Below are 12,489 nucleotides of genomic sequence, written 5' to 3'. Positions count from 1 at the left end.
ATTATACAGGTTTCTTCAGAGTTTTAGAAGTCACAAAACTACTTTTTAAAAACTTGAAGTCTGCTGACTAAGTATATAGGCTACATTTCATGACAGGAATAAAGGAGCACTTCTCTTATGTTACCTTTGATAAGGCACTCAGATACAAAGAAAAATCTAAGAATAAATCTCTACCTTTTGTTCCAGCAAGAGTACGTTTTAAAGTTATTCCACCCTATGAAGGCAATAGCGGAAGAGGGATTTTACTTTCCAATTTGCAGATGAGAGATTGGAAGAACTTAAGAAACAACAGAATTCCACAGTTAGGAAACAGCTCCTGGGAAAATATCTGAGACAATATTTCCACGACAGATCTTACCTCAGCACAAAAAGAAGGGGATTTTCCATGAACGCAGGAACACCACATCCCTTAATGATGTTAGTTACACCGACAGAAGCATTCTTCCACCAACACAGCTCTGTCTACACTGGTGGTGGTGGGTGGGGTTGTCGGCATAACTAAATTAGTCACAGGAGCTGTTATTTCAGACTGCTCATTGACACGATATGCCTATGTTGTTTCAAGTGTAGCACACGCCTCACATGCACTCTATTTAGACTGAAGGCACTTCAGAGCAGAGACTGTCCCTTACTATGTATATGTAGAGATGTTAGCAGTGTGGCCCCACTCTCTGTTGGTGCCACTGTAATAAAAATAAGAATAAACTTGCCAGGCTCAATCAGGTGCAGCACTTTAGGCGATAAAGGAGTGAACATCAAACTAGGGAAATCAACAAGGGATGCAGACAGCAGAGAGCCAGGCTGATATGTGTCAGAAAACATATGATTTAAAACGAATGGCAGAAGTATAGTGCCCAAAAGACGGGCCACGAGACATCCTGGATACATTTCAACACCATCTGAAAGATGTTAGGTCTCTGATGAGTGGCTTTGGGATCGGGATACTTCCACTTTCATTCAGATGGCATTAATCAGTGCGGGGCTGCCTAAGCTAGTGAGTGCGCTGCATGAGTGACCTTCCATCTCAGTTGGCTGCAAGATTGTTCTAACCAAGAGAGTCTGCCAGGATAGCATACCTAGAATTTGCTGGGTGTGCCGACTGAACTGTACAAGTGCTTTGATTGGAGGCAGAGGGAGCACATGGCTTTTACAGTCAATGCTGTGTGCAATCAGCACGCATGACACATCACGGGCCTTTGCTTTACATGGGTAACGCTCAGAAATATCAGTAAGGGGGAAAAATTATGTAGATGGAAACCACAAACTACTGTTGCACATGTGCATAGTTGCCAATGTCTTGAGGGCCACACACTGAACCCCAATGGGCCACACTGAGCCTGCAGGCACGCACTACTGCATTAGACATTTACCACACGCCTAGGGTCCTTTTCCAAAGATTATTAAAAGCTTGCTCTGCTTTCAGTGGAAAGTCGCAGAACTCCCAGAATAAGGGAGCAGTGCCATTTAGTGACACACATTTGATTAAAATCAAGTTTGGGAAATTAACTTGGAGAGAAAAGAAGTCAGACTGTGGTACTGCATTGCAGTCAGTAAACAAAAAAAACAAACAAAAAAAAAACGAGTATTTCTGCAGCTGTAAGCGTCATAGTGCTGATCACCACAGGATGAGGGGAAAAAGATGGGGAAGGGAGGAGAGGAGTAGCAGCAATAATTTTTGGCAATATGACTGTTTTTTCCAGGCTTCACTAAATGACCATAGCCCATTTAGAGCTATTCGAGAGCACTCTCTCCCCACCCTAAGAATGTGAGCATAGTGTAAGCCAGGAGAATAACTCCTCCCCACCTTCAAACATGGAAGCTACCAAAACAAACTCCTTACTAGTTCAGAAGCTACGTCTCCTGCCCACATGTGCATGTGCCTATCTACAGCTTTGGGCCAAGACCAGATATGATGTTGAAGAGCATGCTGAAAGGTGTGTTGAGAATATTCTGAACAATTAGGGACGTATCTGATTTTGAACAGACTAAAACTGCAGGCTCAGTACAGACAAGAGGAGAAAATCATGGATAAGAAAATCAAATCAGGGTTTTGAATGGACTGAAGCTGAGCCTTAATAATGGCATCACTTTCAACAACCACAAAAATTTTCAAGCTTTTCACAATACCCTCACAGATGCATACTGCATATTTGGCAATTGTAATAAGAGGCAGCAACTGTGTATTATAATCCTGTGTGTGTATTTAACTATGTACCTTTAACCTTAGTCTCAGAGAGTAATGTTTAGCCCTACTTAGTTTAAGAAATGTATGGGTTGGAAAAAAAAGATGTTTTTTTCCCCCCCCTCTCTCTCATTAAGCAAGTTCTAGTTTCAATAGTGTTATTGGCAAAGTTAATGCAATGCCCACTGTACTGGAACAGCATGTATTGCAATGTAATGATGTATTACGGGGAATTCCTGTCCCATGACTAGTGGCCTTTCTAATCCAGGGCTGTTTCTACACAGGACACTTTCTCCGAAAGTGGCATGGTAATACACGGCCCGAAATATGCTAATGAGGCACAGATGCAAATTCCCCACACCTCATTAGCATATGGTCACGTGATTTGGGAAGAAGGGGCATTCAGAAGAAGAACTTCCTTCCGGAAGCTCCCCCGGGGCCGCGCTTCTACATGGCGTTTTGCAGTCCGGAAGACCGGTCTTCTGGACTCCAAATCACGTGACCATATGCTAATGAGGCATGGTGAATTTGCATCCGTGCCTCATTAGCATATTTCGGGCCATGTATTATCATGCCACTTTTGGAGAAAGTGGCCTTTGTAGAAATGGCCCAGAAATCAGTCTACTGATTTTACATTTATTTGAATTCTAAGTAAACTTAAAACCTCTAACAATCTGAACATAGATAATTTCATATAAGATTTCTCAGTTGTGTTCCTGACTTTAAAAAAATATCAAGTTAGGACACTAAGTTAACATACCAGTTCAACTGAATACAAGTAGTATTTCCATTCACGTTTAAGCCAACAGCATTTACCATTACACAAGAAAGAGAGAAAATATTTTATATTTAAAAAAAAATGCTTAGGGTTTTATTTGTTTGTTTGGCTTATGTCTGTTCTGTGAGGAATCATTTTCCTGCTTGTTTGGAATAGCTCAAGGAAGTTTGTTCGTCATTTGTCAGCATTTTAAAGAAGCTGGCTCATCATCATCTTCAACAACCATGCACTCAGGGCCCGCTGGTGTCCGATGCCTCCCTCACTATTTCCTTCAATCTTTCCCTGTCCAGTGCGGCGTGGCTTAGTTTCTGTAGACTAGCCCCACACCAATCTACTATATCAGCTACCCATTCTCTGTGGGGTCTGCCTCTCCTATATGAGCTGTCCATTCCACCGAATACTGGAGTCTTAACTTTTTGCTCATCTTTCATTCTGCAGATATACCCGAATAGCTGCAGCTTCTGTTGTATAACCTTCAGCAGTAGGTTCTATAAGCTGGCTGTTTTTCAACAATCATACAAATGACTTCTCAAGGTCCCTTCCAGTACGACAAGTCTAGCCCTCTGCACTATGCTACTATTACTCCAACAAACCAGAAGGACTAAGTGATATGTCATACAGCAGATCTGAGATATGCTGAAGAAAGATGCCTCCAAATTCAATCTCACTAGTAGTCATAAATTTACTGGAGTCAAGACCCATGTACACATGGGTGCGTGTATGTGACTGAAACACTCAAAACAGGATTGAAAGATTTAAGATACACATTTTTATGTAGGTTAAGTTGTAGCTTTTTCAAACTAACTTGAGCATCTGCTCCCAGGTCCTTCCAACACCAGTGCCAGTGCCACAATGCACCTCAGCTCTAATCCAAGCGGTCAGTCACTAAACCCAGATACAGAATTTCAAGAGACACAAATTTGGCTATGTAAGCAAATTATTTTAATAGACTACTTACTTCACTACATTGGTGCACAACAGGAATGTATAAGGCCTTATCCTTCGTCACAGTCACACTAGTTTAACAAAGGGTACTGTTTGAAACCACATTTATAAGCCTAATGTAAAGATCAAATAGTGGCAGTAAGAGGTGTGAGCATCTCAGGGGAAAAAAAAAAGTAAAGAGAGTTTGATTAAATCACCCCCCTTTTATGTCTTAAAGGTTGGATATGCAGTCTCAAACGGTTCCCCACCCGAAGAGGGAAAGTGCCAGAATGAAACTACACCCTATAATTAGGTGAATAAGCTTCTTAAGTGATACAGTCATCCTGGAAATCTAAGAGGGGAGGGAAAATTAAGAGGCATCTGCTTAACTACCATTTTCATACCTAAAACAAAAGCTTTGATTCTAGCACAGTCTTTATGAGCCTGATTTCTCAATTATCAGAGGGGTAGCTGTGCTAGTCTGCATCTGGAAAAATTAGAAGTCTTTTGGCATCTTAAAGACTAATATTCACTGGAGCATTAGCTTCTGTGGGCATAGACCCACTTCATCAGATGCATTGTCACTTAATACTTATGTAGGCATGGAGTTGTATCGGACGAAGTGGGTCTCTGCCTTGAAAGCTTATGCTCCAATAAATCTGTTAGTCTAGAAGGTGTCACAGGACTTCTTGTTGTTTTTGATCTCTGACTGTGCAGTTTTCTTAGGACTACTGGAGAAATTAAACCTTCCCATGTCTTAGGCTACGTCTACACCAGGAGAAAACTTTGAAATGGCCATGCTAATGGCCAAATCAGAGAATACTAATGATTAACTCATGCATGGACATAGTTTGGGCTCGGAATAAAAGGTAGTTCTCACTCACCTGCAATTACCGTTGTGGATGGGTGGGAATAAAGTGATAGGAATAAGGGGATTTCGACATTGGAAGGGTCCTTTTGAAAAGGACCCCTATGAAGATGAGCCGCACACGAGCGAAACACAGCGCTTTTGAAGCACCTTGGCCAACTGCATGCTAATGAGGTGCTGAATATTCATTTCAGTGCTTCATTAGTATTCTCTGATTTGACCATTAGCATGTCCATTTCAAAGTTTTCCCCTAGTGTAGACACTGCCTTAAAAAGGTTTCCTTCAGTATTCCTCTGCCTGGCTCACAACATGCCTATAAACCAGTGTTTAAAAAAAGCTTTAAGGCAAGGACAATCAAGTTCCATTACAAGGCAGATTATATTAAATTAACTATGACAGTTAAGGCATCTTGAACTATCACATAATTCTCAGCCACTGTTAATAAGGGTATTTTCCTTTCCTAGACTATATCACATCCCCTTCCCTCAGTGTGGCCTTGTAGCGAGCCCTGTTTTAAAGAGCTAAGGATTATTAGTTAAGACTTATGTAAGTGTGGAGTATCTCCTGATTAACTACATGTGTGGATGCTCTTTGGACTGGTCTACATATTAGTGTTGCAGATTAAAACTTACCACTAGAGCCCCCAGTATGAACACTCACTTATTCAACACTAAGTGACTTTGGACAGTATAGCTTAAGCCACTCTGGAACAGACCTAAACCAGAAATAAGATGCTCTTATTCTGAAACACATGGAGTTACTCAGGAACAGATATTGTGCTATAAATTTGTAACTTTTGAGCATAGACAAGCCCTGAAATAGGTACCTTGTAAAACTGCATTGTTAATATCACTTTATTCCCACCCACACACAACAGTAATTGCAGGTGAGTGAAAACTAACTTTATTCCCAGCCCAAAGTGTGTCCATATAGGAGTTAATCAGAAGCACTTCTTAGGCTGCATCTACATTAGCAAGTTCTTTCAAAAGATCTTTTGAAGGAAGGGGGCTCTTTGAAAAGATCCCATGGAGCGTCTACATACAAAGTGTTCTTTTGAAAGTAAAAATCGAAACAATGGGGTGCTCCTTTTGAAATTGCTCATCCTTTCTTGTTTCAGGACAAGCATCCCCTTTCAAAAGCTTCTTTAGAAAGAAAACGTGTGTAGACACTCCACAGGCCCTTTCCTTTGAAAGAGCAGGCCTCACGGCACCTGATTTTTCAATCCCTGGCCTCTTCTTTTGAAAGAGTGAGGCGGGTGTGTGTGTGTGGATGCTTTCCCATGAAAGAGCAAATCACTCTTTTGACCCGCTTTGTGTGTGTGGATGATCTCTTTCATAACAAGTACTTTCGGAAGAGATCTTCTGGAAGGGCTTCTTTCGAAAGATCTCTGTAGTGTAGCCGTAGCCTTATGGAGGAAGTAAGTAGTAAGAGAAAAAGATTGAGTTTAATGAGCAATGTTAAAAATCTAATTTGTCCACAAGACTGTCTGACACCAGTCAGGGAATGGTGAGTGGCAGTAGGGCCACACAGGAACAAGAATTCCCTTCCCACATCCTCAGTTCAGAAGCAGTGCTAGTCAGTGCTTGGCTGCATGATATACCAAAGCATCACACTCCAGGCCACTCAAGTTAAGTTGTGTAGCTAAATTCCAACTGCCTCCACCACAACCCGCTTAAATCCAGAAGATGGACCAGCTCCAAGTACTGGTGAAGTCTCTTAATTTAAATGTTGTTATTATACAGATGAGTTTAAGAATGAAGGACCTTCAAAGCCTCTGAGATTTGACACAAAACTGCACCCATTATTTTATCTACCCTGATGGCCAAAACAATCTCTCAGTTTATTCCAGAATATGTTTATGAAAATATGGATTCTCCTCACCAGTTATTTGTATTCCAGTAGCACCTGGAGGCCCTGTTCTGGTTTCAGAGCCCCATTGTTCTAGGCATCGTGCACACACAAGGAGAGGCGGTCTCCGCCGTAGAGCAGCAGTGTTCAATAGGAATTCAAAGATTGCCACATTTGTGGATCTCATCTTTCCATATTCGCTGCATTTGTGCGTCCCACCCCCCTAATAAATGTCCTGCTCCTTCCCCAGAGCCAGGCACCCCATAGCCTGGGGTCAGCAACCTTCCTGAAGCAGAACGCTGAAATTTGATCTTCTGAACTCTGTGTACACTCCAAGTGCCAGCGATACTTTTAAAAAATCTCTAATGGCTCTACAGCTTCATTAATAAATAAATTAAGATGCAGAGCTTCTCCATTTAGCATGTAAGCTTGCCTTTACTACGGAATGCAAACCTATTTTTTCTGATTCACCATGGGCAAATATGTCAGAATTTTCAAAGCTGAGATCAGAGCTGTGCATGAAAGTCATAGTAAAAGTTGTACCAACATTCACATACCACATTCACCACAATTCCAAGAGTAAATTGCATAGCTCTATTAGCTGGTGGCTAGTACCTAAACAGCCATTTGCAGACGTTTACTTAATTTGCACAAGTAGTCCTGGTAAATACTTGTGGATTTAATATGCACAGGTCTCCCTTTTCCCCAAAGGTGAAAGAAAGTCAGTGTGTCCTGGTGCAGTGCATCTATAACAGACTTGCTGGATAGGGTGTGGTTCTGGAGGTTTCCTGGTGCCCCATGCCATGTGGGCACAAAACATCCAGGCTCCAATCCTGGTGCTCAAAGAGCTGAACAGCTGTCATCCACAACCAGCTCCAGTGCTTGGGCAGTCAGAAAGAGAGGGTCCCAGTGAGACCTGAGCCTTGGGTGGCTGCGCAGCATGATCCCTCCCACTCCCTACACCCCTATGCCCTGAATTCTTCACCCTCCCAACCCCTGCTTAGGCCTCCCCAACTCTCTGCCCTGCATCCCCCATTACTGGCAGGGGATCCATTGCAGGGGCTCCAGCCCTGTGCTCCAGCAGGGGCTTGGGCTCTGGCCCTGGCCCCATGGTCCAGAAGAGGCTTCGGCTCCAGTTTCCTCCCTGTGCTCTGAAAGAGGCCCAGGCTCTGGCCCCATGCTCTGGTGGGGGCCTGGCACTCCAACAGGGGGTGCCCCACAGCAGGGGTTTGGAATTCAGTCCTAGCGCTGCACCCCAAGAGCCCTATTCACCAAAATGCAGTCTCCTATTCACCACATATGGTGAGTGGAGCCTGTACTGGACACCCTGGCCTCAGAGGCTGAATCTTCACTAGGGGAAAAAGTGTAAATAAAAAAGGTGTTTTGTTAATTCCTGTTAACTACCTGCAATTTCCCAGTGAAGTCTAGGCAGTACAGTTTTGACATGTGTTAGCAGGTCAACATAAGCACCAGCAAGTAGCCCAGTATTTCTCTCTCCCAGCTACCATCTATGGAACTACATGTTACCGAGTCTTCACTAGGAAGTTACTCCATGTTTTTCCCTAGTGAAGGTAAGGCCAAAGCACTTACAGACTACATATTTTTCTTTCTGTTCCCTATTCATTCACACCACTCTAACTCTAACCTAGGCTTGACAGAAGATGAAAAGTAGATCTAGAAGCTAACCCTAATGGTCAGGAAAGTGGTGCCATGAAGAACCAGAGAACGGAGAGGAGCTCTTGAGTCAATCACATTTCGCTTCAAGTGCTCTGCCAGTGCTCATGGTTCAGCCTGGAGCTAAATTGAGCACCTCCAATGGCAAAAAGAAGTGCTGCCATTTATAAATTAAAACACATCTGAAACTGCGTGCATGAACATATTAGCCATTTGTGCAATCACAGAGCCTGCTTGGCAGCTCACTGCTGAGCAAGCAGGATGCTGCAGTCTGAGCTAGTTGGAGCTTATGAACAGTTTTAAGAGTAAATTCATGTACAATCATGCATTCCAGTAATCCAGACTTCAGGTAGGCATGACAGTGTAAAAAACCAGAAGTTTGACTTGATAATTAGGTTACGAGATTGATTTTTGTTCCCAGCTTCCATTCCTCCAAACCCAAATTAAAGGTTAGTGAATATCTGATATGGAATAACATTTTACAATAGAGATTTGCAGAGACTTTCAATCCAAACACTTTAAAACTCTCTCTCTAGACACATGCAGATTATAAATCTAGGCATTCTCAAAAAAAAAAAATCAAATGCTTGGATTTGGATAATTATAGAGCTACAATTTGTAGTTTATGCCTGATATAAATCAGATACTGTATTCAAGGCCGTCTCTACATAAACAGATTACAAGTGAGCCGTATTTGACTGAATGTATGCAATTGTCTTTTCCTCTCTAGTACTATATTTACTCACAGAACTCTATTTTCATGGGTTCCATCATTATTGCTACTTTGCATGTCATTAAGAATCCAAAGAGGATTTCCTGGGTTTTTTCATGAGATGGTGGAGAAGGAAGGCAGTTAAGAGAAGATATCTGAAAGTTGACAATGTATTTGTTTTTAAAGAATGGATTTTTCTTTTTTGAAAATGAAGTTGTACCCAGACCTAATTGCCCTTGATTCACATCTGACTTTATTTTCCAGAGCTTTATAAAGAACCTACATCAGGGTCTACTACCTTCTCTTAGGTGCACTCATGTCTGTCCTAGAGTCAAAGGTAGAAGGTTTGCATTTAGCAGTGCAAACAGTCAAACTACTGGCATTCTCTGTTTAACCAGAAGCCACAGGAAATGGAAAAAGTGTGAGAAGCCACAGTTTTAAAAGACAACTGCTGTTCCCTCAGTCCTTGCCTTGCAGTCTAGCTTTGCCCTTCATGTTGCTCCCTGGCTTTCATTTCTGTTCTCTTGCTCCGAAGGGAGAAAATAACTCTGGACTTCCTGGGCACATGACACTTTGTGAATATACTATTAAGTGTGCCCCAGAAATAAGCCACCAGCATCAGGTGAAGATCCCATCAGCATGCAAAGTTTAAAAGGGAGAGGGAGGGAAATGTCTTAATTGTGCTTGTAGTTGTTACCCTGGCAGCTTACACACACCACTGGCTTCCCCTCCCCAATATTTAAAAATAAATAAATAAATAGGCTACCTGATATGCTTCCATTACATTTGTGTAGAATTATGGGTAAAAACTGAAGGGCAACTAAATTTAAAAAAATTAACTGAGTATAAGCAGTGGGAGGAGAAGTCTGGAAAGCAGTATTATTCATAGACAAAGATGATAAGACATAATAGGCTAGAGGCAAGTTTGCAATCTGTCACAGTAGGGGAAGAAAGGCAGTTTTGAGCTGCACACAGAACCTTCATTGAAGAGTTACGCATGCAGAGTATTGAACACAAAGTACATTCCCAAACTAAAACAATGCTTCGTATATTACAATTTTCTTCAGATACTTGTCTCTTTAAAAGTATACAATTAGAAAGGTAAAAATCTTGGTTGCACATCACAAATCATTTGCAGCTTGCAGTCAAATTTACTAGACTATGCAGAAGGAGTCTCCCGAGGTAAATGGAGCATCAGTATTCTGCACTACAGGTTAACATATCCAGCTTTGCGATTAGGTTGCTTCCCTACTTTGCTGGCATTCGTTTAAAACTCAAGTTCTAGAAGGTCAATTACTTTCTGGGAGGTCGATCGCCTTCCCTACTCAGGAGCTCAAGCAACTGTGCAGCTAGCAAGTGTCTATGTAAGTCCCTGGCCTTTTCTCAAAGCCAGGCTGGGGAAAAGTGGCTTAGTGGAGCGGACAAGCAGGTACGGGACGGGGGAGCTGGAGCTGACGTCCGCTGGGTGAGTCAGCCTGTCGCCGGGGTGTTTTCTTTTGAAAACCACCGTAACCCGCGAGGGCTGAGCAGGGCAGGCCGCCAGCTGGGGATGCCTAGTCCCCCGGGAGCGCCCTCTGAAACGCACGGGCCGCCCACCGCCACCGCCCAGCAGCCCCTCCCAGGCTTCGTGGCGCGGCTGGGGGCGGGACAGGCAGGCGGCGGGGACGAGGCGAGACACCCCGATCCAACACGTTTTCCCCACGGGGCACATCTAATGTTTCCCCCCCCCATTCACTCGGCGCCGGGCAGGAGTTAAAACCCTCCGGGCCAGTGAGCTCGCCCGGGGCGGAGCGGGGGGGGGAGCTGCTCAGGGGGTGCAGAGGCGGCCAGAGTGGGGTCCCGACCTGCCTATTCCCCGCCCACCTGGGAGGGAGGGGAAAGGAGAGCGAGAACAGCAGCTCCGGCCGGCCGCTCCTCCTCGATTCCCACCCCCAGAGCCAAGGTGCGGCAGGCAGGGAGGAGACGGGTTTGCCCCGGGCGCCACCAGACTCGCCCGGGGGGAGCAGGGCGCAGCCCGCCGAGCGCCGCCAGCGGGGCCGGCCGGGGAGGGCGGGGATCCCCTGCGCCCGCCGGGGGCCCGCAGCTCCGGGGGAGCGCGCAGGGTTCACGCCTCGCTCGCTCCCTGCCACGCCGCACCTGGCACCGCGCTCCTCCGGGGGTGGGGCCGCGCTGGGGCCGAAGGGGGAGATGGGGGGCGGGGCTCTTACCCAGAAAACGAAGTTGAAGCCGAAGAGCAGGTACTTGATGCACTTGGTGCCTCCTTTCACGGGCATCCTGCCGGAGGGTCGGCTCGGGGCGGCGGCGGCGGGGCTCGGCGGACGGGGCGCAGCGAGGATACTTCCAAAGTGCCACTCCTTAAATCCGGGTTTCAGTCCAGCCGTTCCCTGCCCCAGCACCTCCCCCGACTGCCCAGCCCGGCCCCTTCGCCGCTCCTCTCGCCCTACCCCTCCCTACCTGCCCTGCCCTCTGGCCAATCGGGGCTCTCCTCCCGCTGTCGCTGCCTGCCTGCCTCTCTCCTCCCCTCCCCTTTGCCTTCTCTGCCTGGGTGCTACTGCTCTAGCTTGTGCCTCTTTCGAGCGCCGTATTTGTGCTCCAGCCCCGGCTTCTCCGCCGAGCCCTGCCTCCCGGCCACGCCCCCTTCAGACACTTCTGCCCCGAGCTCGTCTCCCTCAGCCCCTTCCCTCTCCCACAGCCTCCAGGCTTGGCTTGGCTTTGCTGTGGAGTGCGCACACAGGGATAGATAGCTCGGGCTCTGGACCCACTCCCGCCCGGAACCTGCCGACATGCCACTGACTCTCATGCTCCAGGGGAATAGGACCAACAGTACAGAGGAACACCAGTTAACCCAGACACAGGGTCAGCAGCTAAGTGGGGAGCTGCCCCTGGCACACTGAATCTATTGGAGGGCAGAGAAAACACCCAGGGAGACCCCGTAGAGCCAGTGATTTCCTTGACAAGTAGACATGGGAATGTAGTTAGGGTAGACCTGTAAAGCCTGAGATTGTCCCTTGTTCATGTGCTGTGTAACTTTTATGTGTTTGCTTTTCCTGCTTATTTCATCTGCCCCATGAAAGCTCATCACCTAATAAATTATTTTGTTAGTCTTTACAGTACTACTGGACTGCTGGTTTGTTTTAATCTTTGAATCCATGATCCTTCTGTTAAATAAACCTTTTGTTTCTTTTTACCCCAACTGGGTCTGTGGTGTGTACATGGTGTGGAGTGGGTATGTTCAAGTGAAGTAATAACTGGGGGCAAGTTTTGCTCCTTTTGTGGGTGATGACTCAGAGGAGAAGTCTAAATGTCTGATAGTTAAAAACTTGGGGAGCTGGATTTGTGGGGGACTCAGGCCCAGAAGTTGTTGAAGTCACCTTGGAAAGAGTAACTAGGTTGCTCAAAGCCGGGTTTGAGACCATTACGCTTGATGGGTGGGGGTTACTGGTGTCATAGTTCTGATCCACAGCAGCATAGTATTAAAAATAGCAAAAGTGGCAACAACTTTT

At 45.4% G+C, this 12,489-nt stretch overlaps 1 protein-coding gene across 1 annotated transcript in view; it reads right to left on the bottom strand.

Annotated features, from left to right (window-relative positions):
• Positions 1-11,391, bottom strand: part of CD9 (CD9 molecule) — a 37,266-nt gene extending 25,875 nt beyond the window's left edge. The window contains exon 1 of the mRNA XM_074983667.1: positions 11,194-11,391. Coding sequence (XP_074839768.1) covers positions 11,194-11,259 — 66 coding nt within the window. The 5' untranslated portion in view covers positions 11,260-11,391. The remainder of the gene's footprint in view (positions 1-11,193) is intronic.
• Positions 11,392-12,489: the final 1,098 nt, after the last annotated feature.

The sequence above is a fragment of the Carettochelys insculpta genome, chromosome 1 (genome assembly GCF_033958435.1).
Source record: "Carettochelys insculpta isolate YL-2023 chromosome 1, ASM3395843v1, whole genome shotgun sequence".
NCBI classification, from domain to species: Eukaryota; Metazoa; Chordata; order Testudines; family Carettochelyidae; genus Carettochelys; species Carettochelys insculpta.
The sequence above is the reverse complement of the archived record's forward strand: the minus strand, read 5'-3'. Positions and strand labels throughout refer to the sequence as shown.